This window comes from Tauraco erythrolophus, chromosome 6 (assembly GCF_009769465.1).
Source record: "Tauraco erythrolophus isolate bTauEry1 chromosome 6, bTauEry1.pri, whole genome shotgun sequence".
NCBI lineage: Eukaryota > Metazoa > Chordata > Aves > Musophagiformes > Musophagidae > Tauraco > Tauraco erythrolophus.
The window spans coordinates 62,408,942-62,431,596 of record NC_141470.1 but is presented as its reverse complement, the minus strand read 5'-3'; the positions used below and the strand labels follow the sequence as shown (position 1 = coordinate 62,431,596).

The 22,655-nt window shown below is 36.7% G+C and overlaps 1 protein-coding gene across 2 annotated transcripts in view; it reads left to right on the top strand.

Annotated features, from left to right (window-relative positions):
* PPP1R13B (protein phosphatase 1 regulatory subunit 13B) overlaps positions 1-22,655 on the top strand; it is a 54,029-nt gene that overhangs the window by 29,753 nt on the left and 1,621 nt on the right. The window contains exons 5-16 of one of the 2 annotated variants that reach the window (XM_086612786.1): positions 6,256-6,357; positions 7,429-7,603; positions 7,997-8,193; positions 9,924-10,088; positions 10,945-11,125; positions 12,852-13,007; positions 16,230-16,399; positions 17,282-17,783; positions 18,333-19,099; positions 20,654-20,791; positions 20,867-21,000; positions 21,736-21,902. In XM_086612786.1, the coding sequence (XP_086468912.1) occupies positions 6,256-6,357; positions 7,429-7,603; positions 7,997-8,193; positions 9,924-10,088; positions 10,945-11,125; positions 12,852-13,007; positions 16,230-16,399; positions 17,282-17,783; positions 18,333-19,099; positions 20,654-20,791; positions 20,867-21,000; positions 21,736-21,902 (2,854 nt within the window). The remainder of the gene's footprint in view (positions 1-6,255; positions 6,358-7,428; positions 7,604-7,996; positions 8,194-9,923; positions 10,089-10,944; positions 11,126-12,851; positions 13,008-16,229; positions 16,400-17,281; positions 17,784-18,332; positions 19,100-20,653; positions 20,792-20,866; positions 21,001-21,735; positions 21,903-22,655) is intronic. The other variant, XM_086612787.1, reaches the window with a different exon arrangement.

The window sequence follows — 22,655 nt, the reverse complement described above, 5'->3', positions numbered from 1 at the left end:
CTCTCAGGAGCAACTTGCAGTACCTTTCTGGCCTTTGCTGTCCTCCTCTGTTAGGCTGGTATGAAGTTGATATTTTCTGTTTGCCATGACAAAATCGTGTACCTCATTAATGAATCCCACATGGAAGACTAAATTCTTTAAATCATGAGCCCATAGGAGTTGCTTCTTGAATTTCTCTCTCTGTTGCAGTTTCTACCTCTTAATTCAGTACTGATCTTGTCCTTTGTCTGTATTTCTTGGGCGGGCTGGGGTTTTGTTTTTGTGGGGTGTGTGCATCCCCACCCCACAATATCTAGCCTTTGATGTGCTAGTGTTTTCCCAGCCTTGATAACGAGTGTTTTCTTTCACATTTATTCTGGCTAAGGATATGGTTACCTTTACCATCACAAACCTTTTGGGGACGCGCGGTATGGAGAACTTCAGAGAAGGGTTGCGAGTGGGATATATGCATTATCTTCAGTAGCTGCTCTGTATCTGTATTGGCTTGTCAATAAATTATTAGGTTGTTGAAAGTAGTGGGATACAAGCAGAAAAACTTTCTGGGTCGCCCTTTTGATGGCCAGCATCAGAACCGGCTGTTCTGGGCTCCGAGGCAGAAGCTAAGATGCAGACTTTCTCACCTCCATGCACACTGGTTGATTACATCTTATCTAGGTTATGTTGGATCCTGGCAGATTGGTGGTTTAACCTCAGAATCCTCTCTGACTGTTACAAGAGAGGAGGGTGGACCAAAGTACTAAAAGATCAGTAGTAAATGAAGGAGTAAGGATAGAGGCGATGGAGGTGAGTGATAGGAAAAAGACTAGAAAACCTGTGAGAGAGAGTTCATTGTGCATGATTCATTGTACAAGAACACACATAGGAGAAGGTGGAGCTTGGCCAGTTTCAGGAGGCTTGAGGTACTTGAACCTACACTTTCTAGTGCAGAGTGTGGGGAAGGGAACGGAAGAAGAATTGTGTGGGAGATGGGTGTGAACACCTATCTTAAAAAGAAGGAAGGAATAGATAAGGGGAGTTAATGACATGGTAGCTCTTGCGAACCTAGAAAAAGATCTGAACAGATAGCTTGCAGGAAATGGTTGGTAAATTCTTGTACTGCTCTGGTTTTCTTTTTCAATTAATTGGTTACATTATGTTTATACCGGTTGTTTGCATGGCTAGGCGTTGCTGAACCTAAACATGAGTTTGCCAGTCATTATGGTGACCTGTAAAGCTTTTGAATATTTGTTGTTTTCCTTTAAAGCTCTTCTTTCTGAAATCGTAACAGTCTCAGGTGTGGGTTTCATTTATGTTTCATTATTATTTTCAAAGTAACTTTCTGTTCTTGCTAGTGCAAACTTGGAAAAGAATTAAAAATTCATGGCTTAGACACGGAGGCAAAGAAATGTATAAAATCAAACCACATCCTAATTATCATCTGTTAAAAAATAATGTATTTCAAAAGGTCAGTCTCATGGGGTTTTTATTTTAATATTGACATAATTAGATTCCTCTTAAAAGATAGTTTTCTGATGGGAGTAAAGGCAAAAAAACACTGGAATCTGCCCTTATTGCTTACATGTCTTGACTACAGTACACTCTGCTTGTCAAAGAAATATTTTGAGTTCAGGTGCAATTTTTCATTTACTACTGTGGGTTGCCAATGAGTAAGCCATTTAATAATAGCTCAGAAGCGTTCAGACTGAGGAGTTTGTGATGACAGACAGAATAGCACAGTGTGAGGGTAGAAAGAAAAGGAGGAGGAATAAGAAAATGAATTTCTAGAGTGACAAGGCTAATGTGTAGAAATAAATATTAAAGGAGGTTCCTTTTCTTAATTAAATGCCTAAGGTATGACTTGTTTTGAGTCTGCTTATAAACTGGTTCCCAAACTATTTAATTACTATGGTACCATTCATCTCACCTGTCTCAACAATATTAATCATCAAATGGTAAAATACTAGGTTGTAGTAGGAGGGTAATGTCAGAAGCTGAAACTCTAGTTCGTTATGAATTCTGACTCTCATCATGACCTTCTAAAGTGCATGCTAAACAAAATTAATACAATTTTTTCAAGGTTCTTGTCAATATTAAGAAATTAGAGAATATAGGTGTGAAGTATTCTTGCCTATATGAGACATACATAATACTTCCTTGGTGCCGAGTAGTGCAGTGTTTGCTCTAAAGCATTTTATTTAGGAGTTCACCTCTATGTGTAAATGCTTCTGTGAATCAATGAAAAGAAATTTACAATTCAGCAAAACTGTCTGCTTTGATGTATCACCACGTAGCAAATGAATCTGTGGAATCTGGAGGAGTAGGTATTTGTAGTGGCTCTTTAGTACCTCCTTCAGAAAGCCGTTCTGTAGGAGGTAGGGTTCTCTTACTGCACGAGAAAGAAGGCGGTCTGGACCTTAGATGTAATAGGCTCATGTTAGTTATGAGAGGTGAGTGACTTCATGGTTGAAATTGTTAATAACTAGTATGAACAGCACAAACTTAAGAATCCAAGAAACCAAAAACCTCATTAAAGAACTGAGAAAACGCAGCCCTCGCTTTGCCTGGCATAACCTGAGGTTCTGAAGAAGGACCAAGACTGACTTCTTTTGGTGGTGGTGTTTGCATACAGATTATCATAAGCAGACTCAACTAACATGCAATGCTGTAACCGAATTGATTCAACCAGATCTCAGCAAGAGAAAGATTCAGTGTTTTTCATGCTGTTTCAAAACTGATGCTGCCCTGTTTTGGAGACCTGAAATCAGCAGCGGCCTGTCTGAAAATAACTGATGTGATGTGGAAGGGGAATTCCGCTCGTTCTGTTCACTGCTTTTGCTATGTGGATGAAAAAGAACACACTGCGAGTGAAGTTACAGGTTTAAAACTTTTGTTTCCTTGACTGCCTCTTCTTATCTTTCCTATGTGTAGTGTAGTTGTTTTAAGTGAAAGCGACACTTATTGGTGTTCAGCGAGGTAAACATTAAAAGATTTCTCATAGGGCATTTGTATTTAAATGGTTAATTATGACTGTTTCCCATGTTCTTGTGCTTTGCCATGTATAAAAGGTTTTTAGACGTTATAATTTCTAAATGGAACATTTTACAATACTTAATAGCTTCTTCAAGAAGAAGCCAATATTTGCATTCATCTTATAATTAATCTTCTGTATTTTACGTAATACAAAATAATGCAGTACTTTTTTCAGGCATTGTAAGATATCTTTTCAAATTTATTTAAAGCAGTAAAAATTCTGAGCTTTTGGATCAAACTGTTGGGTTTTTTTTGTTTCTGGTGCTTTTACAATCTAGTTTCTTATTGTCATTGTGCATTCCAGGTTACATTTTTCATTTAGAAAATCTAATTTTCACTCAGTGAAATGGCTTTTTTGCCTTGATATACGGTTACCACTTTTTGAGTCTGGATATATTTTTAATGTGATTCTTAGCAGAATAAAACATCTCTCTATTTCTTGGACAGTGTTATACTGAAAATTAAGACTGAAAATAGCATGAGCTAGCAATGTTGTTAACTTAAACCGATGATCAGAGCAGAAGGGAGGGAAGCATTTGGACGACTTTGCATAGTGCATCCCCTGCCTTTTTTACTTTTCAAATCGGTAATCCAGTGGGAAGCCTTCAAGCCGTTCTGAGCCCTTTTTAAGAATTACCTGCAGAGTGCAGCAGAAGTAGACGTAGAGATTTAGGTTTTTCTGGCAGAAGATCATGCCAAAGGAAGTCAGGAGAGCCTGAACGTGTTGTGGGAGCAGCATGTGGTTTTTCTGTTATATTCTTATCTCAAGTGAGCACATTTTGGTTTGTGGATGGCACTTGGAAAAGCTTCCTTACTTTCTTACCCAATTAGTGCCTTTCAGTCTGTAATTAATAATAAAATGTCTCTCTTTGATTTATTAACTGGTGGCCACAAGTGCATGCAAGTTATTTGGCCTTAAAGAATACCGTGAAGGACTCTTGTCTGTTGTAAGTCATGCTAATAAAAAAAGTACATACTACTAAGTTCAGTCTTTTTTTTCAATTACCGCATTCACTAACAAAATGTTGAAATAGACAGTTAGTGTTTTGGGCAGTTTTACCTTTTGTTCTAGTTCCACTATCCTATGTAGCTATAACTATAAATAAATACATAGATTTATTTTTTTTAATTACTTCTCTACCATAAATGGTTTTCATTATTGTTGACTAGTAAGAGGAGTTTCAGTTTTAGTATCCAGTAAGAATTAAATTTTGCTCCTTAATTTATTCACTAGGAAATGTTCAGAGAGGGACAATAACTCTCTAAAAAATTTTAGTCTGACACGTCTATATCATGCGTCTAAGATGCAACAGCTTTAAAAGTTTGTGTTCCAAATCCGGCTTGCTTTAGTGATTGACCTTGAGGTGCATATTGTACCTGAAAAATTGTACGCAGAAACAGGAAATGTTAATTGGAGTCAAGTAGCGAAAAAAAAAAAAAAAGAAAAAAAAAAAAAAGAAGAAATCAGGTACTTTAAAACAAATATTATTTTCCTTTCCTGACTGAAGCTTAAAGAAATGGTTCTGTATTATGCATTGGTTGGAGAACTGACTGAAAAGTAGGAATTTGATGTAGAAATATGAAACGAGCTGTTCAAAGTGGCTGAGATACTTTGGTACCAAAAAGATGTTAGAGGAGAATTTTATTTTTATTTGAGTGAAGTACAAGTATTGCAGGGGACATGTTGGACAAGGTCACTACAGAACTGCATTGGAAGTCAGTGGGGTGGACTCAGAAATGCAGAGCAGCTAAATGAGCTTTTCTCTGGGATTGGGTTTGATCAGATCCACAATCTGATGCTTGATTGATTGGGGTGGGGAGGTGTGTGGGGAGACGTTTCTCTTTAATTCTTTCTTTTTTTCTTTTTTTTTTTATTAATATGTCTGTAAAGCATTTGTTCCATTTTGTAAACATTCATTGGAAACAGAGTTTTATTTATCAATGTATCCAAAACCATGTAGTTCTCTTTTATTTTTCAGCAGTATTGACTGTATTTGGGATTGGAAATGATGTGATTTTGATTTGGTTTACAAATAGTGTAGTCATGTAGTTTGGTTCAAAATAGTACGTTGTTTATTGAATTGTTACAATGCAGTAATCTAGCTTTTACATTGATCCAGTGTGACTGAATTACATGTAAAACCTTGAAACAGATGTTTGGCTTCCAGCTTTCTGCATAATTTTTCAAAGGCTGGTATTCTCTTTCTGTGCAAATTCTAAAGTTGTGGTTAAACACTGCAATTCTAAGGTTGTGGGTTTTGGTTTTCTGAGTAGCAAAGCAGGTATTTGGCAAGTGTCAGCTTCTGGAATTTGTCTTGTTACGCTACACTCTCTTATGATTGCATAGTAAAAAATGTGGTTGAATTGAAGTAATTTAATGTATAGATTTAAATTATATTTGTTGATAGAATTAAGAATATTCTGAAACAATATGGTTCTTTTTAAAAAACACATATTTGGTCTCACACATTGTCACAGCGTTATATAAATCTTAAATAATTTTCAGTAATTGCCTCTCTACCCCAATTTTGTAAGTGATTTGTTAGTTTTGAAATGCAAAAGGAGTGATAAAGCCTCACTAATATCTTTTTTTTCATTCAAAGAACGCTCAGTTATACCCACTTACTTATCTGAAGGGGATCAACTTTACTTGGCTTCACTTTGTACAAACTGTTTTCACAGATTCTTACCTTAAATGCTCCAGTCTGACAGGAAATTTCACCTTCTTTGGATGTGAGCTTAGTGACAGCCTTTATCTAAGAGTTCTTATGTGATCTTGTCCTGCCCTAGGTAAATAATGCTAACCACCAGTTGAAGCTGCCAAGGCACTTACACTGAAAGTGTTAGAAAAGGGAGGACATTTCAGATTCCAGCTACTATTTAAAATGTCCACTTCTATGTATCACCACATATGCCATACCACTACTGTGTACCAATTCTACAGAACATCTCAACAGGGCAGTGTTAAACGTAGTATAAGGACTTTTTTCTCTTGTTTTTATTTCTTTGTGTTTTCCTCTTTCATCTGCTTTTCCCCTTTTTGCTTTTTCTGTCCTTGATACGTGCATGGGTTTTGCCCTTTCTTTCTGCTCAGAGGTTCCTTACTCTTCTATAGGTGTCCATCGTTATTCTTCCTCCGAGCACTGTGGAGGAGGCTTTAGCCTTCCTCTGATGAGTGAGGATTTAGCTTCTGTTATCAGACTTAATATACATCAACACACTAATGTAACATTTTGTATTCTGCAGGTTGGAAATCCACGTGTTGAGCTCACTCTTTCTGAACTTCAAGACATGGCTGCGCGACAACAGCAGCAGATTGAAAATCAACAGCAAATGTTGGTTGCTAAGGTAATAATTATATACAGATCATAATAACTGCAAATTTCCTTCAACATGTGCAAGCCTGAGTTTCATCAATACAGAAAAACATTCATTCTGGATAAACTCAAGAAAGAGCTCGAGAAATCCATTGTTTTACCAAGTTGATCTTAACCTAGGCAACATGCAACATTTCAGTGTAAATGATGCTATAACAACCTATGTCAAGCCAAGTTATGTGTCTTTATGAAAATATTGTGAGGTTTTATTTGTCTCTTTTGTGAGGCCCGCTTCATGATCTGTGATAGACCACGCTTGATTCTATGCTTGTATTTTGTAGCTCATTCACTCCAGTATAGTAATAGCAGTGCGAGATGAAAATATGCCCACTTGATATATATTCATATATTACACCTCCAAAGTCTCTGAAATGTAAGAATCGAAGTATGTTTTCAGAGTGGGGAGTGGGTTTAATGTTTTTGACATCACTGTAGATGTTTTAATGTACAGTATTCATTGGATACTTGAGTAACTAGGAATCAACCTATCAATTCTGTTGTTCTATTTTGATGGAAATAATGTCACAGAATGTTAATAATACATAATGTGTTAAGACACATAATGTCTGAAAAGAAACATTTTCCATGTGTGCCCAGTGGAAGGGCTGTTATTTAGAACTGGAACATTATCTTGCAGTAGGCCAGCTTGTTTAAGATGGTCTGATGAACGTATTTTGTCTTCTTTGGGAAGCTGGATAACAGTGTTGAAAGTTCATTGTGCAACAGCAGGAAAAGCGTTAATAGTGGCAAAAAACAAACGCCAGAGGAAGCTTCACAGATGTGTTTGAGTGTTCAGGCTAGAGTTGTATTTGCACATGTATGTAAATTAGATCTCGGTTCTTTGCTCTAAAACAGACTTGTTCAATTAACGTTAAGAATTTTTCGAGGAGGACTGATATTTATTTAAACTAGATACAACTTTTTCTGATTTCTGGAAATAAAAAAAAACCACTGGTCATAGTGATAGGTTTTTCTAAATTAACTTTTTAAAAAAAAATAAATGGGCAGCAGGTACCTCTTGTCTAAAACCTCATTTTTTCAGGAACAACGTTTGCGTTATCTGAAGCAGCAAGAACGTCGTCAGCAGCAGTCTGTTTCTGAGAGTGAAAAGCTTCAAAAACTTAAAGAGCGTGTTGAAACCCAGGAGACAAAGCTGAAAAAAATCCGTGCCATGAGAGGACAAGTGGACTACAGCAAGATCATGAATGGCAATCTGTGTATGTGGAATTTTTAAGTAATTTATTTAATTTACTATTCACTGCATGGCTAGCAAATAGTGATACAGTGCTAGTCTATATAGCATTGAAGCAGGATTTCAGATAGAATGGGTTTTGTCTTACAGAGGGTGCTGTGTTTCTATGAAATTTGTATATGATATAACTTTTTGTTTGTTTTATGTATTCAGACATAAAGTCAGAATAAGTCTATTCTATAACTATTAGGAAATATTATGACTTAGCAAATTCCCAACACATAAATATTTTATATGTGCATGCATATATGAGATTTAAAACTAGTGTGTTGTATTTATCAATACCTGTAGAATTAAAAAATTAACAACTTCTGCTTTACATAATTTTTTATTATTATTTTTGTCTTGTTAATTTTAGCAACTGAAATTGAGCATATAAGTGCCATGTTCCAGGAAAAGCAGCAGGAGCTACAGGCTGCGGTGTTAAAAGTGGATCAACTTACTCAGCAACTGGAAGATTTAAGGAAAGGAAAACTGAATGGGTTTCAGTCTTACAATGGACAAATGACAGGACCTGCAGCAGTAGAATTAAAAAAGTTGTATCAAGAGCTACAGGTAAGAAACGGAGAGATGCTATTTGGACGGTAGGTGTAGATCTTAAAAAGTCATATTCCTGCTCTCTTATGGGTGGCCATTTGGCTCTCTGGCATCTTATAAAACTGGTGTATTGGAATGCTGTTAATGTGTGAGGTTGTAGTTAGCATACGACCCTCTTTAAAACAGAATTTCATTAGCTTTAAAAACTATTTTTATTGTTGCTCATACACATAGTGATACAAAGTGTGCAAGTGTTGTGAAGGGCATTTCTTAGCCTTCATACTGAAATGCTCAATGTTGACAATGTAGTATTTGTTTCAATCTCTCTTAAAAAAGAAGTTTTAAAAAATTCATTTCAGTACTTTTCTGTTGTGCAAAGAACTGAGTGTAGCAAGCTCACTTAGATGTCATCTTAACTTGGAGACATGACTAGACAGTGGATAAAAGTATATTTAAAATATATTGTGAAAATATATCTATAATCTCTATTGTAAATAAACAAAATGCATAGGAATTAAATAACACATTTTAGCACAATAATCAAAAATTAAAGCTGCACTGTATTCACTGCACTATATAGTGCATATAGCTACAGCATATTGACACAGTATTCCCTGTATTGCTATCATATATTTTCTTCCCAGAAGATGGTTACATCTAAAGTGTAGTTCTCACAAGAGGAGTTAAATATTCCATTGACTTTGTGTCCAGTTTTTATGTTTAATAGCTACGGAATACTTAATTATGTGCCAACGTGTCCAGATTTGAGGGTTGTTTTTTTTCACTCATGTACTTTATTGTGATCAAGGCAACAACTCTATTATATAATTAAATTTCAAAATTTATTTACATTTCAAAATTAGTCTCACTCATTTCTTTACATGAGCAAATGTAACATACAAATTAATCCATCACAGGTTTTCATGAATTAGGAGTAAGTGTCCTTTTTCCCTCTTTTTCCCCTTTCCCTATTTATACAAGGCATATCTACCTTTCAAATATTTCTAAGTGCAAAGATGCTCAATAGATTAAGATTTCTCTCTTGTGCTTCACAATGTTTTTGTACACGTTTATCAAGACTTAAATTTGCCTCAGGTTTGTTTTTTTTTTTTTTGCATGTAACGTTACCATGAAATTGAAACACTGTCAGAGTTAATGAAGGTATGAAAAAAGGCCAGAGGGAAAGCAAGAGAAATAATTATAAAGACTGTCATGGTTGATTTAAACCATACAAGTAATCCATTCCCTGATCTTCTGTAAACCTGCTGTGAAGGTTTCAGTTTAATCCTCGTGTAGAGAGGAAAATCTGTGCCCATCCAGACATCAAGATGTTTCATGTGGAACTGGAAACAAAATCAATATCACTTAGTTTTCATGATACTCAAACTGTCTTGGTGGTTAAACGTGACTTTTGACAAACATTTTCTATGACTTAATTTTTCACGGTGGAATGCAGTTGTGAAATATCTTTTATGCCTAATACTTCAATCCATTTGCTATGAATGGGATGTGCAGTCTATATGTATTTAATCAGGTATCCACTATTTATTAGGACATTCTTTTGCTGTTTTCTTTTAAGAGTTGTTCATGGTTGCAAACACTAATTTGACAGGCTGTGTGGAAGCATAACATTAGAGGCATCAGACAAAGCTGATGCTTTGAGTTTTTTAACACTATATTAAAAACTAACTGAACAGACAGAATGAAGTAACTGTTCTAAGTCTTTTTGGTTGTTTTTTTTTTTTAAGATTCGTAACAGGCTTAACCAGGAGCAGAACTCCAAGCTTCAGCAGCAGAAAGAACTCTTAAACAAACGCAATATGGAGGTGGCTATGATGGACAAGCGAATCAATGAACTGCGTGAACGACTGTACAAGAAAAAAGTTGAGGCACGTCAAAAAGAAAACATTCCTGTAAGATAAACTGTTAACAGGGCCACACTTTAGTTTAAAAAGAGCCTATAAAAACTACGTAGAATCTCACTTTTTCCCAGCTGAGGGATACAATTACATCTAAAGAACCTATTTCAAAAGTAGCAGGCTTCTTAAAACTATTTTAAGGTTTTGCATAGGTATCAGAAAACTGTTAGACGGAGTGTGTTTCCTTTTCATTTTTCTTTATAGCACAGACCATACTGTATTAAAAATTATCAAAGTTCTATTTCTAGGAAGAAAAGTGTGATTATGGGCTATGTTTCAAAGCATAAAAGCATAAAAAGCTCGAGTTTTATAAAATATTGGTTTTCCAATATAGGAAATTGATAAAAATATAAATGATCTGATAAAGTTAGTCTTAATAGTTGTCTGGAACTTTTAAAAAAAATAAATTGCAGAGTAGACCATTTATATGAGGAGTGGAGAGATCAATTCTGGATTCCCATATGTATTCCTAGCTGGAGGTAATGCTTAAAAAAAAAAAAACACCACCAAAACCTACATATTTGATTATTTAAGAACTTATTTTAGCCCATTTGCCTAAGAAAGTCACAGTGAAAGGGACTTCATACAGATAAAGGTTTCTATGAGAAATGCCTGTAATGTGGCAGAGAAATTAATTTTTGAGGTGTTCACTTTAGGGAATACAATTTGTACTTCCTACTACTATTTTTGTGTGTGTGTGTGTAGAGGCATGGAGTATGGTAACTAAATTGCTAAGATGTCTTAGCTACAGTGCATGGTTCTACATAATTAAATTTAGACCACCTATTCGTGCACAAATGCCTAGATTAAATGGAAGTTCACATTTCAGTTTGTCTGATTTTTTTTTTAGTTGAATCGTATTAATGGAACTTCATCACCCCAGTCATCCTTGAGTGCTTCAGGAAGGGTGGCAGCAGTAGGACCTTACATCCAAGTTCCAAGTGCTGGCACTTACCCTGTACCAGTAGATCCAGTTAAACCCCAGTCTCTCACCATTGCTTCTAGCTCAACACATGGAAGATCGAAATCTGGTAAGCATTTAAGTATGGTGTTTATTAATACACGTAGTTTGGAAAGGAGTGAAAAAGAAAGGAGTGATCTTAGGAGACCCAATGTTGGCATAATCTCTGTAGTGGAACAGGCATGTTTTAGATGCCTTGAATACTGATCTGCGAATTGGACATTAGTCATTTGATATGAGGTGGTTTTGCCTCTTTCCATTAATTTTCCCTAGGAGACTGAGTGTTTTCTTTGAAATTTACTAGCTGGTACTTCACTAAAAAGAGCAGCACATGTTCCTTCACAGATTCTATGTTCTGTCTTTAATACCTTTTCAATTAGTTTCTGTGTTAATGAAATCAATTCTGTGGCAAACTATATCATAAACAACTGTTTACAGTATGTTGCTTTTGTCAAGTAAAACAAAGCTAATGAACAAGTAAAAATCATATTACTTCTCAGACGGAAGCTAAGTAGGAAAACAGAATAAAACTATGGGAGGTTTTTGCTCCAACTGAGATATGAGAATTTGTGGTTCTTGAAGGATCTCTGAAATGGAATAAACAGCATTGATGCTGTTTGCTTGTTTCTGCCTTCATTAGTGAAGGAGCTGCCCCTCTAAAATACTCCCCAGAACTTTATGTCCAAAACTGGTTCTCATGTCTCCTGAAATTAATAATTCCATCCACATTACAAAATAGAATTTTTATTATCATTTTTTGGTTTTCATTGGAGACTGAAAGAAGCCAGTCATGACATTTGTGCCTGAAGTTCTCATTCTGGCAAAGCTTACCTGTCTGCTCACATCTTAGCAAAATCAGAATTCTTAAGAAATGATTAGCTAGGAAAACGCACGTAATACAAATAAAAATGCACCAATCCGTGGGTCTAACCACAGGACTTAGTTTACCTGATGTCTTCGGAGAGATATAAAAATGAGATAAACAGTGACCACTAGAGCAAAGCTGCTGCAATATTCACATATGTTCCAGTACTTAAAACTGAATACTGCAGCAAAGCTTCCAGCACGCTTTCAAGTGGGGAGGAGGAGATGGAGGGAATACAATCTGAACCTCTCTAGGAAAGAATGACAGAAATGCCCCCCTAAAAACCCCAAGGTTTTCGGGAAGTGAAACTATTCAAACAGAACTCGAAAAAAACTCTTTTCCATTGATATTGGTGCTTTAACAATACCTTTAGTTTAATTCAAAGGCTGTATGAACCCTATCACTGTGGTTTTATAGATAATACTTAAGAATATGGAATGACTTAATCGCGGGGTAAAGTGACAGATTCGCAGCAGTTTTGTTTTCAGACATGTGGATTCCTCTCCCACATATGGGAAAGGACAGTTAATAACTTTGAAGTTCACCAACCAGAAATAATTCGCTATTTTGTAAATATCAACCGCAGAAGATATACATACCCACCCCTAGCCCTACCTCAGGAGGTTACAAGATCTCTGAATGACAACTTTTTGATTTTATTAAAGTAATTGTTCTACCTGAGGACTGACTTAGGGTTTATTATGCTGAAGGGACTTGAATAAATTTCTGTAAGATAGATTTATGTAAGGAGAAGCTTATACACTCTCAGGAAGAAAAAGAAATTGAGAATTTTTTTCAATTGTCATGCTTTAATTTCTCATTATCTGAGTGTTCCTGTTCTAATTTCTCCATTGTCATTGTTATAATTTTTCCACCACTTTTTTTCTTTCTTTTTTTTGTGTAACTGGATCTGCCTTGGTGTGTCCGGTAGAAACAGACTGTGGGTGTGTGAAAAAATCTCCAGACACCTGGAAGGTTTCTGATTTAGACATAATAGTGGATCCTATTCTGTCACCTCCCACTTCTCTTCAGTCTGCTGTTCACAATGTCATCCGCCTGGCACCTACTCTCTTTGACACCCAGCACTGTGAGTCCTTAGAAGATCTCTGGCTAGCTAAGAACTCAGTTTTTAATATGGTCATCTGAGCTCTTGCATACAGATGCATATTAAACAGCATCTTAAGAACTCGTGTTGTGGTCTGGCATGCAGAAGATGCTGTTGAAATGTAAAATTGTTTAGAAGTTGCTTTTCATCTTTGAAGGAAACAGATTTGCAGCAAATTCATCCCTAGAGTACCGGAGTAGTACACTAGGAGTCAGTTTCCTTCATTGAAAAACCTTGAAATTTTCTAATTGTTCTTAGAAAATTCGTGGTAATAACCAAAGCATGTTTTAGTATATCTCAGATTAGATAGATGTATTACATACATGTTTAACTTGAGTTACTTTGTGGGAAACTTTGAGTTTCTGTGTTGCACTGGCCCCAGAGTTGGAATAAAAGCTCACTCTGACCAAGTCAATAGCAAGAATCCTGCTGACTTCCATTGGACAAAAACGTTATACTTGGTTTGTGCTTCAGTTGCTATAGTAAGCATCCTGGATCCAGACCTACAAACATTTTTAGGTAAAGTCAGAGAAAATGCACAAAACCTTTCGTGTCTGCATGTCACTGTCTTATTTATGTAAACGCAAAATGGACTGATGAGAGTTGAAATAACGTTGGGTGTTAGGTAGTCTTACAAGTGGCAGAGATAGGGTACGTTTGGAGGCGAAAATGAAGCCAGTTGGCTGAAATGGCTGTGGGGTGGCTGAGAGCAGGAGCTCGTGAGAGCTTGTCAGAAGGGCGTTGCCATCAGATGGGCAAGAGTGTCTGGGACCTGTTGAGTCTAACCAAAGATAGCAGAAGGCAGACGCTTTGGTTGCCTCTTTGGTTGCCTCCTCTTAGCACCTATCACAGCCTCTGGCAACAGCAGCTTAGTTAAGTGCTTGAGACTCAGCTTGGGTTGTGTGAGTACGCGAGAGGGGCGCTCATAAAAAATGCATGGCAGTTGGCACGTCTGCCAGCTTGTGATATGAAGGACATGAAGGTGGGGACAGTTATGTTCTGAAGGTTATATAAGTAGAATGAAACAGGGAAGTTAGAGAGAGGAGAGAGAGTCCGAATTTACTTCCAGTCTGTTACCTCAGAATTTCAGGACAAACATGCTAATATTTGGAATTTGGAGGATTACAAAAAGTTTTTTATAACTATCTAATATAAGAGTGTGAGCTTGTATTTGCAGGTAAGATAATTAAATTCTTCAGGATTTTCACTATTGTTTCTCTAAGTGCTTTCTTAGTAACTAAACTTAACGGCAAAGATGCTTTCATGTTTAGTGTGAATCAGTTACAACACCTTTTACTGGTCTTCAAAAAAAAAAGTTTTACTGAATCATAACCTTACTGGAGTTATGGAATATCCTGTGTATTTTGTACAGTAGACATTAATTCAATGCATACTTGGAAAATTTGCCATTATTTAGGGTCAAAGTGTTTAAACAGTCATCTTTTGGTCCTGCTTTTGATAATCAGATGATTAAAACCAAAACCGAACAAAAACCCCAACATGTCCAGTTCTTGGATGTTGCCAGCACTAAAGCTAGGCCTCAGTACTTTATTTCCTGGCAGTTTGCAAGTGTGAAAAGTGATTTCTGGACAATATTCTCAGTGTAAAAATATGCAAGAGTTAACCCTGTATAAACGACCAACCACGAAAAAAGTCTTGCAACAAAGTAATTATCTCTCAGAATTCAAACACAGTTGATCTGATTTTGAAAGGTTAATGCAATATAGTGTGCCTAATATTAAGGAATGGTCTGCACATATAATTAAAAAATAATTAGTATGGTAGCTTAAATGCAGATGTATAACTTTTTTTTTTTTCTCACTTAAAAGTGCTAGGATTTTAACAAGCCCATGAATAGGTTTATGAAATAATAGAGTGAATTTGCACTCATACAGTGAAAACCCTGGGTGGTAATTGTCAAGAAATGTTCAGGTTGTCATTTCCGTGGTGGGGGAAGAAAAGGGATACTTAATAAAGAGGATAAGGCTCATGGATAGAAAGTAGAGTGGTGATGTTAAGTTCACTGTATTCTTAGACTAGCTGCTGTACTAGACAGAGGATGGCGAAGCATTCTAGAAATAGCCTTGCTGATTCTGTTTTTTAGGGGCTTAAAACTGAAATGTAAGGAACTTTGCCATTAGATACCTGATTTCATTTGATGTCTTACTATGGGGTCCAGAAATCTCAGTAAATCTTCACCCACCCACACAAACCCCCCCTCCATTTTAGTTGTTATCCTCTAGTACAGTTAGTTACGTGTTACACGTCATCTTTACTGATCCTAAGTGCTCCACTAGGATAGTTACAGGCAAGAGGGAAGGAGAAATCTCTCTAAGGAGACCAGAGATGACCTGAAGTTTAGTTTTCTAAAGGGAAATCAAAGCCTTAGGATCTAGCCAGGGATCTATTTAGTTACTCTAAAACAGATGTAATTATAAGGCTATTTAAACTCTCTTGCTTAGAGAACAGAAACTAACTAATCTCGCAGAGTTAAAGTAACATATCAATGCATCTAGGACTTCAGTAAGAATTTGTTGCCTCAGTTTATGTGTAACTGTGCATGATTTTTTGCATATGATGAAGATAAAAGCCTGACTTCTATCTTGACACTGTGAGTTGAAGTTGTCAGCTTACTTTATAAATTTATTTCAAATTAAATCTCTGGGGCACTTCTAATCAGGTGAGTTTGCTGAGGAAAAACAAAAGGTAAGTTAACTGCCGCTACCAGCAAAGGAATGTATGCTTTTGTTCCACCCCATTGTTGGAATGAGTTTTTACATCCTGCTGTGAGTGAATGAGTCTAGCAACCATAGTTTAAATTTGGAGTAAGTCCACTCAGAGCTTATAGAGACTTACATTTAGTGTAATTTGACAGTGTCTCTGAATAGTACCAAAAGAAGTATGTTGAAGAAGTGTTTCTGTAAGGATTTTCATTCTGAACTTGTTTGCCTTCTAATAGTAGAATATGCGGTGCTCAAACCAAAATTTTAACTATCTTTTTTTCTATAGAAATTTTCAAAATTGAATGTCAAAGGGTAATGAACAGCATATTATATGCAGTGATTGGGCTTTCAGTATTGATTTCTGAATCAAACATTAATAGTGAAGTATTTCATTTCTGGAATATCATTTCACATGTTGTTTTGCTTGTTTACAATGGTGGTGTGGATTATCTTAAATACAGTATTTTTGTCTGTTTTCAAGCTAATGATGGAAATTGGCCAATACTTAAACAGAGCTCAACCCCTGTGGTGAAACCTCCTCAGATCTCCAACACAGACTGGAAAGAATCAAGCATGGATACTGCTTTAAAACAAGGAACTATATCCAGCCAGCCTTTGCCAACTTCAGTATTAGGAAGTACTGATAAGCTGGTGGGTTTCATCTGTGATATATTTATAGACTGTTTTGCTGAAATTATGTACTTTTCCATAGCTGAACTCACTTCAGTTACATACACATTCAGTTTCTCTGATGATGATTATGTTAAAAATCATGAAGAAAATTACCTTTGTATTCCTCCTGTTCCTTTCTGTTCTTAGCATATTACAATTGATTTTTTTTTTTTTTCCCAACTTCAGTAGTTTGTATTCCTTCCTGGTCTTTTACATATCTGGTCTCCCTTTTCTCTCCCTTTGCTTCTCCTAATCATCTCCCTCACCTTCCTACTTTTCTAATCAAATCTTTGTTACTCTTTTTCCTTGGTGTAGGTTGTCACTTTTTGAATATGCTCTTTTTCTCACAAAAATCTCACAAAAGTCATTAAATCCATCCTTGAGTGAGTCCACTGGTGTTGTCTGTTGCACTGTTGTTCTAGTACTTCATGAATTCTTTAAGACTGTAATCTTTAAAGAATAAGGGCCTTGTCTTTAAATAGTTTGGGTAAACTCTGTTATCACACTATATGTTACCAAATACATTATCAACTAGATACTGACATCCAGAACCTAGAACAAGTTTTGTTCAGGCTTTGAAAGTACGCAGATAGATTTGGAATCATATAAATGTATTGTAGCTGAAGATGCCTTTCAATAGCAGCCTCAGTCTGATGTATGGTCAGGTCTTGTGATAAATTCAGGTAGAATCACACCTAATGATTAAGGAACAAATTGTTTATATTGACTCCTTTGTTGTCACACAAGATTATTAGTATGTTTTGTTGAGTGAGGAATATTCTTGCTCCCAAGTATTTTATTTAATTAGTTAAATTGTATATATTGGTTAAATTGTATATACTATTTATCCTTCTTACATAGGGTCTTGACCTGGGGAAGGTGCCACCAACAGTTCCTGGTGTAAGCAAGCAGTTGCCTCAAAACTATGGGACCTATCCAAGTCCAGTTCCCTTAGGAACAGGTTCTACAAATTCTCTAGAAAGAAGGAAGGATGGCAGTCTGCCCAGACCTGGCACCAGTGTAACGAATCGGCAAAGACCTGTTCCACTTCCACCGCCAAGCAATGTACATCAGCCCAGTTCCTCACAACAGATTCAACAGAGAATTTCTGTACCTCCCAGCCCTACGTATCAACCTTCCGGTCCCCCCTTGTTTCCAGGAGGAGACAGCAGGCCAGAACTCCCTTTAACTGTGGCAATCAGACCTTTTCTAGCTGATAAAGGATCAAGACCTCAGTCTCCCAGAAAAGGGCCACAGACAGTGAACTCCAGTTCCATCTATTCAATGTATCTTCAGCAAGCAACACCACCAAAGAATTATCAACAAGCTGTATACAATACCTTAAATAAGTCAGTAAAAGCAGGTAGAATATATTTTGCTTTATTTTTTTCCTTTGAAATACACTGTTAAGATCTACTTATTGGGCTTAGTTTACTTTCCGTATCAGTTTGAAAAACTTGCCTAAATCTGTGAGGAGAGGTTTCTATTTATGCAGCATGGCAGAAAAATGATGCCATATATTTTTGGGGTGATAAGTAAGTATACATCCAGTTACCTTTTATTTAAAACAAAATGCAATTAGAACAATACAGTCTGGATACTCTACCAATACTTTCAGAAACAAGTTGAAAAAACAGTGTCTAGAGAGGAGAGTTTTTCAACTCTTACTGATTCCTCATGAAAGAGGAAAAACATTGCAGGTGTTACTTGTAGTTTGTAATTGTAAGAAGCATCAGCATCACCAACAGGTGAGTATTTATTTCTGTTTTGATATAATTATATTGATGTTTTTTTTCTTTCTGTTATTGGTGTCAAGCAAGTAGCAACAGAGACATACGTGGTTCATTTGCAAATATTTTATTACGTAATTTGTAAACTGTTCTTCACTGTTTTCCATCTTTCTTTTCTTCAGTTTATGGAAAACCTGTATTACAATCAGGTTCGACTTCTCCCTCACCCTTGCCATTCCTTCATGGTTCTTTGCCTGCCCAGACTTCCTCACAGCCACAATCTCAGCCTCAGACTGAGGTCTCTGAAAAAGAGCAAGAGCTGGAAAATGCTCCACCATCCAGCGAAAACAGCAATGTGGAAAACATTCCCCGTCCTCTCAGTCCTACTAAGCTCACACCTATTGTGCACTCACCCCTACGATATCAAAGTGATGCTGACCTCGAAGCTCTGAGAAGAAAACTGGCCAATGCTCCTAGGCCCTTAAAGAAGCGTAGTTCTATCACTGAACCAGAAGGCCCAAGTGGACCAAATATACAAAAATTATTATATCAGCGCTTCAATACTCTTGCTGGAGGAATAGAAAGTGCTCCTTTTTATCAGCCAAGCAATCCACAGGACTTCATAGGCATCTTAGCTGATGTTGATAATGGCAACGCTAGCACCAATGGCAATATTGAAGAACCTATTTCCGTGCAACCTACGGTTCCTCTTCCCGATGAGCCACCCCCTTCATCAGATGCCAATGATAATGAATTACCTTCTCCTGCTACTGAGGAACTGATAAGCACTGAAACCACAAATCAAACATCTGAGACAACTGAAGATAACAATAACAATCCTGCTATAGTTCCTTCTACTGAACAGTCATCCAGTCCCACACCCGAAGTCAGTTCGCCAGTAGAAGACGAAGCTCTTTTACCACCTGCTCTTCCTCCTCCACTTCCTCAAGTAAGTAACAAAGCAAAAAGACAATTTTGTGAACTATAGAATCAGCTGTGTGTTTAAGCATAACTAGAAGATGGTAAGATTACGTTAAATGGTGTGTTTGCACTTCATGTTTCATGATACTGAAAGAAAAGCGAAGCGGGGGGCTCCAAGGAGATTTCTGATGGATTAGTTTCTTAACTACTGTACTGTTTAATAAGGAAAATATGCATATGGGCAACAGGAGAACATTTTTGGGGATATAGTCTTGTTGTACAACTAATTCTGGGATCTGAGATTCCATTAAAAATATTTTTTTCATTTCCCTAGGCCTACAAAGATAATTATTTGTATGAAACTAAGGGTAAGCTTTGGCAGTGGGAAGCTTTTTGATTTGCAAGCAAGCTGAAATAACTGTTTGGGAGAAGTGCACTCCTTTTCCCCTCTCAGTAGAGAGATGTGAGACCAGGGCTAACACTAACAGCAATGCAGCTGACTTGTTTTTGCAGGAATGTTTTTCTAATGGGCTTGTCACATAATTTGAATTGCTTTCAAAGTTCCTCCTCCAGCTGTACCAGAATCTTTTAAATACTTGTCATTACCAAAATCTACAGCATATGGAGAATTTAAAATAGGGAGAAAACTGAATTTTATTCTTAGTTGTTGATATGACTCACTTTAATGTTGGTTTCAAAGAATATCTCTGGGTTTTGATTCACATAGGGACCTTGTGTTCCTCTTACAATTTGACTGCAGTGTGCACAGAGCCTTGTATGCATCTTCCATGAGCACAAGTGGGCCAGGATGTTTCTGGGAGAATAGAATATGCTAGCAACAGATACTGTGCATACTGTGGGAGGTTTATTTTCGAAACTGAAATAGCCATACTAAAGAGGAGCACAAATGAAAACACATCTTACAGTGCTAGAGACTTAAAGCATTCTATAAAAGCTGTAATTAACAATAGATTTTTTTTTTTTCTGGCGACAAGGACATGTGAAAGATTCAGAAAATTCTCAAAACACATTTAAATGTGTTTCAGATCTTGAGAATGCTTCTTCTGACAAACACCAGCTAGAATGTCACATAAAATAGTTTCATATTCTATACTTTCCCACAGCAAAACTCGTAACTTGTCAGTAGTGAGCTACAGCAGATTCTTCTGCTAATTCAAGGCAAAGATTCCTCTGAGTAGAGACTGATACTGAGGCTCAATTGTGTCACGCTTTCTAGTCTAAGCAAAAGTTTTGACAGTGTCTCAGACAATCCACCAGAGACACATTCAGCTCGTATTAGATACAATTAAGATTGTGGTGCTCAAAAACCAGTGACTTCAGTACTTCATTCCTTGTACTCACTGCCTTTAGTTAGAAGTGTCTAGATTATACTGGCATGCTTTTTCATTTTTTAACTGAGTAAGATGTAGTAAGATATCAAGCCTTTTATTTAGAGACTAATGCATAGTTCTAATTACCATTTAAGGAGGATGGGATTCTTAATCTAGTTAAAAAGTAACTGAATCATTTGCAATGCTTATATAACCTGAAATGATGCCCTCCAACCTTCATCTCTACTCAGACAAAACGTACCAACTTGAAGAAACCTAACTCAGAAAGAACAGGTCACGGTTTGAGAGTGAAGTTCAACCCATTGGCCCTCCTCCTAGATGCGTCTTTGGAGGGAGAATTTGATCTTGTACAACGAATCATATATGAGGTGAGCTTCTGAACAATGGCAACCTCTTTAAATATTTAGAAAAAAAAGTGCTGAACTGTTTCATGTTTTCAATAGGTTGATGATCCCAGTAAACCAAATGATGAAGGAATTACACCTTTGCATAATGCAGTGTGTGCTGGTCATCACCACATTGTGAAGTTCCTGCTTGATTTTGGTGTAAATGTAAATGCAGCAGATAGCGATGGGTGGTAAGTGTCAAGATTTTTAACTTAGCATCTGGGAAAAACACTACTTTGATGCACATTCAAAATTTAGTCGAGACCAGTTTGGGGAACAATTTCCTTCTCCTGTACCCCCAGCAAATGAGCACTTTCTAATCTCTAGATGATGATGAACTCAAATGCGAGGTTACATTGTGTTCAACTAACGTGCAAACACACTGGAATCATAAAGTGTACTACATATTGTGTTTATTTAGTAGTATAGTTGCAGTTCTTGTTCAGATGCTGAAATAAGTAAGCTGTAAATAACAAATGACAAGAGTTAATTTGTTGAAGTTTCCTTGTCCTATAACCCACCACAGATTTTGGCATTCTTGGAAGAATCTAGCCTTACAAGTAGATGTAGCCCTTCTGAAGCATTTGGAAGGGATGTGAAACCTTGCAGTGCTGATCTGTTTCACCTTCACCTTATTTCAAACTTCCTCATACTGGAAAATACCCTTTTATACCCAGCAGCTTTGTAGGCTGTGAAAATGGACATTTTTGCTAACATCTATTTTCTAATGTCTGGCTTTACTAGAGTCATAAATACCAGAATCCACTCCAGTTGCTTGACAGGTTTTGGACAATGCATACCTATACTATAATCAAAAAGAACAATTTCCTTTAAAAATAGACAGGCTAAACTCTATATTGCCAGACAAAATAGTGAAGATTCAAGGAAGTTTATTTTTTCATCTGTGCATTTTTGCGTTATTTCAGGACACCCTTGCATTGTGCTGCTTCTTGCAATAGTGTTCATCTCTGTAAACTACTGGTTGAATCTGGGGCAGCTATTTTTGCTTCAACTATAAGCGATATAGAAACTGCGGCAGACAAGTGTGAAGAGATGGAAGAAGGTTACATTCAGTGTTCCCAGTTCTTGTACGGTAAGCTGTGACACTGCTTTACAAACTCTTTTAGCTTTTGTAAAATTCGTCTCTTTATGTCTCTGATCTGCATGAAACAGCTGCTTAGGCCCAGACATGACAATACTGCCCATCACCTGTTCTTTCAAAATGCTAAACCAAAATAATCTTTTTGTTACTACATTGCTCATAGTCCTTCTGTTCTCTGAGTTTACTTCACAGGCTCCTTCTAATGTTACAGATTTTTTAAAAGTTTTATTTGGCTTCATGTGAAGAAAATGCTTCCATGGGGAGGTTTTGACAGTAACGGAGCTGTCAAGTATCTTGACAGAGATACTCCAACTTTCAGATGCACAAATTTCTAGCAGATCACACAAAGACGTGCATATGTGATAAGAATAGTTAACTTACAGAATGTACTTAGTTACTAAGATATATTTTGCAAGAAAAGTACTCTGATGGAGCAGACAAATTTTTAATTTACATCAGAGGATATAAGCTTTATTAAGGCTCTATATACCTGACATTGTGCAGATTTTCAAAAGCTTCAAATGTTACTGCATAAGGTCTGTTGTAGAAAGCAGGCCTGTGAGAAATATACAGCAGTTCTTTTATAAAGCTGCTTTGCTCAAACATGGTGTAGTGGAGGGGGTCCCTGCCCATGGCAGGGGGGGTGGAACTGGATGATCTTTGAGGTCCCTTCCAGCTCAAACCATTGTATGATTTGTAAAACTATTTTTATCCTCATATGAATAAAAGATACATTGTAAAGTT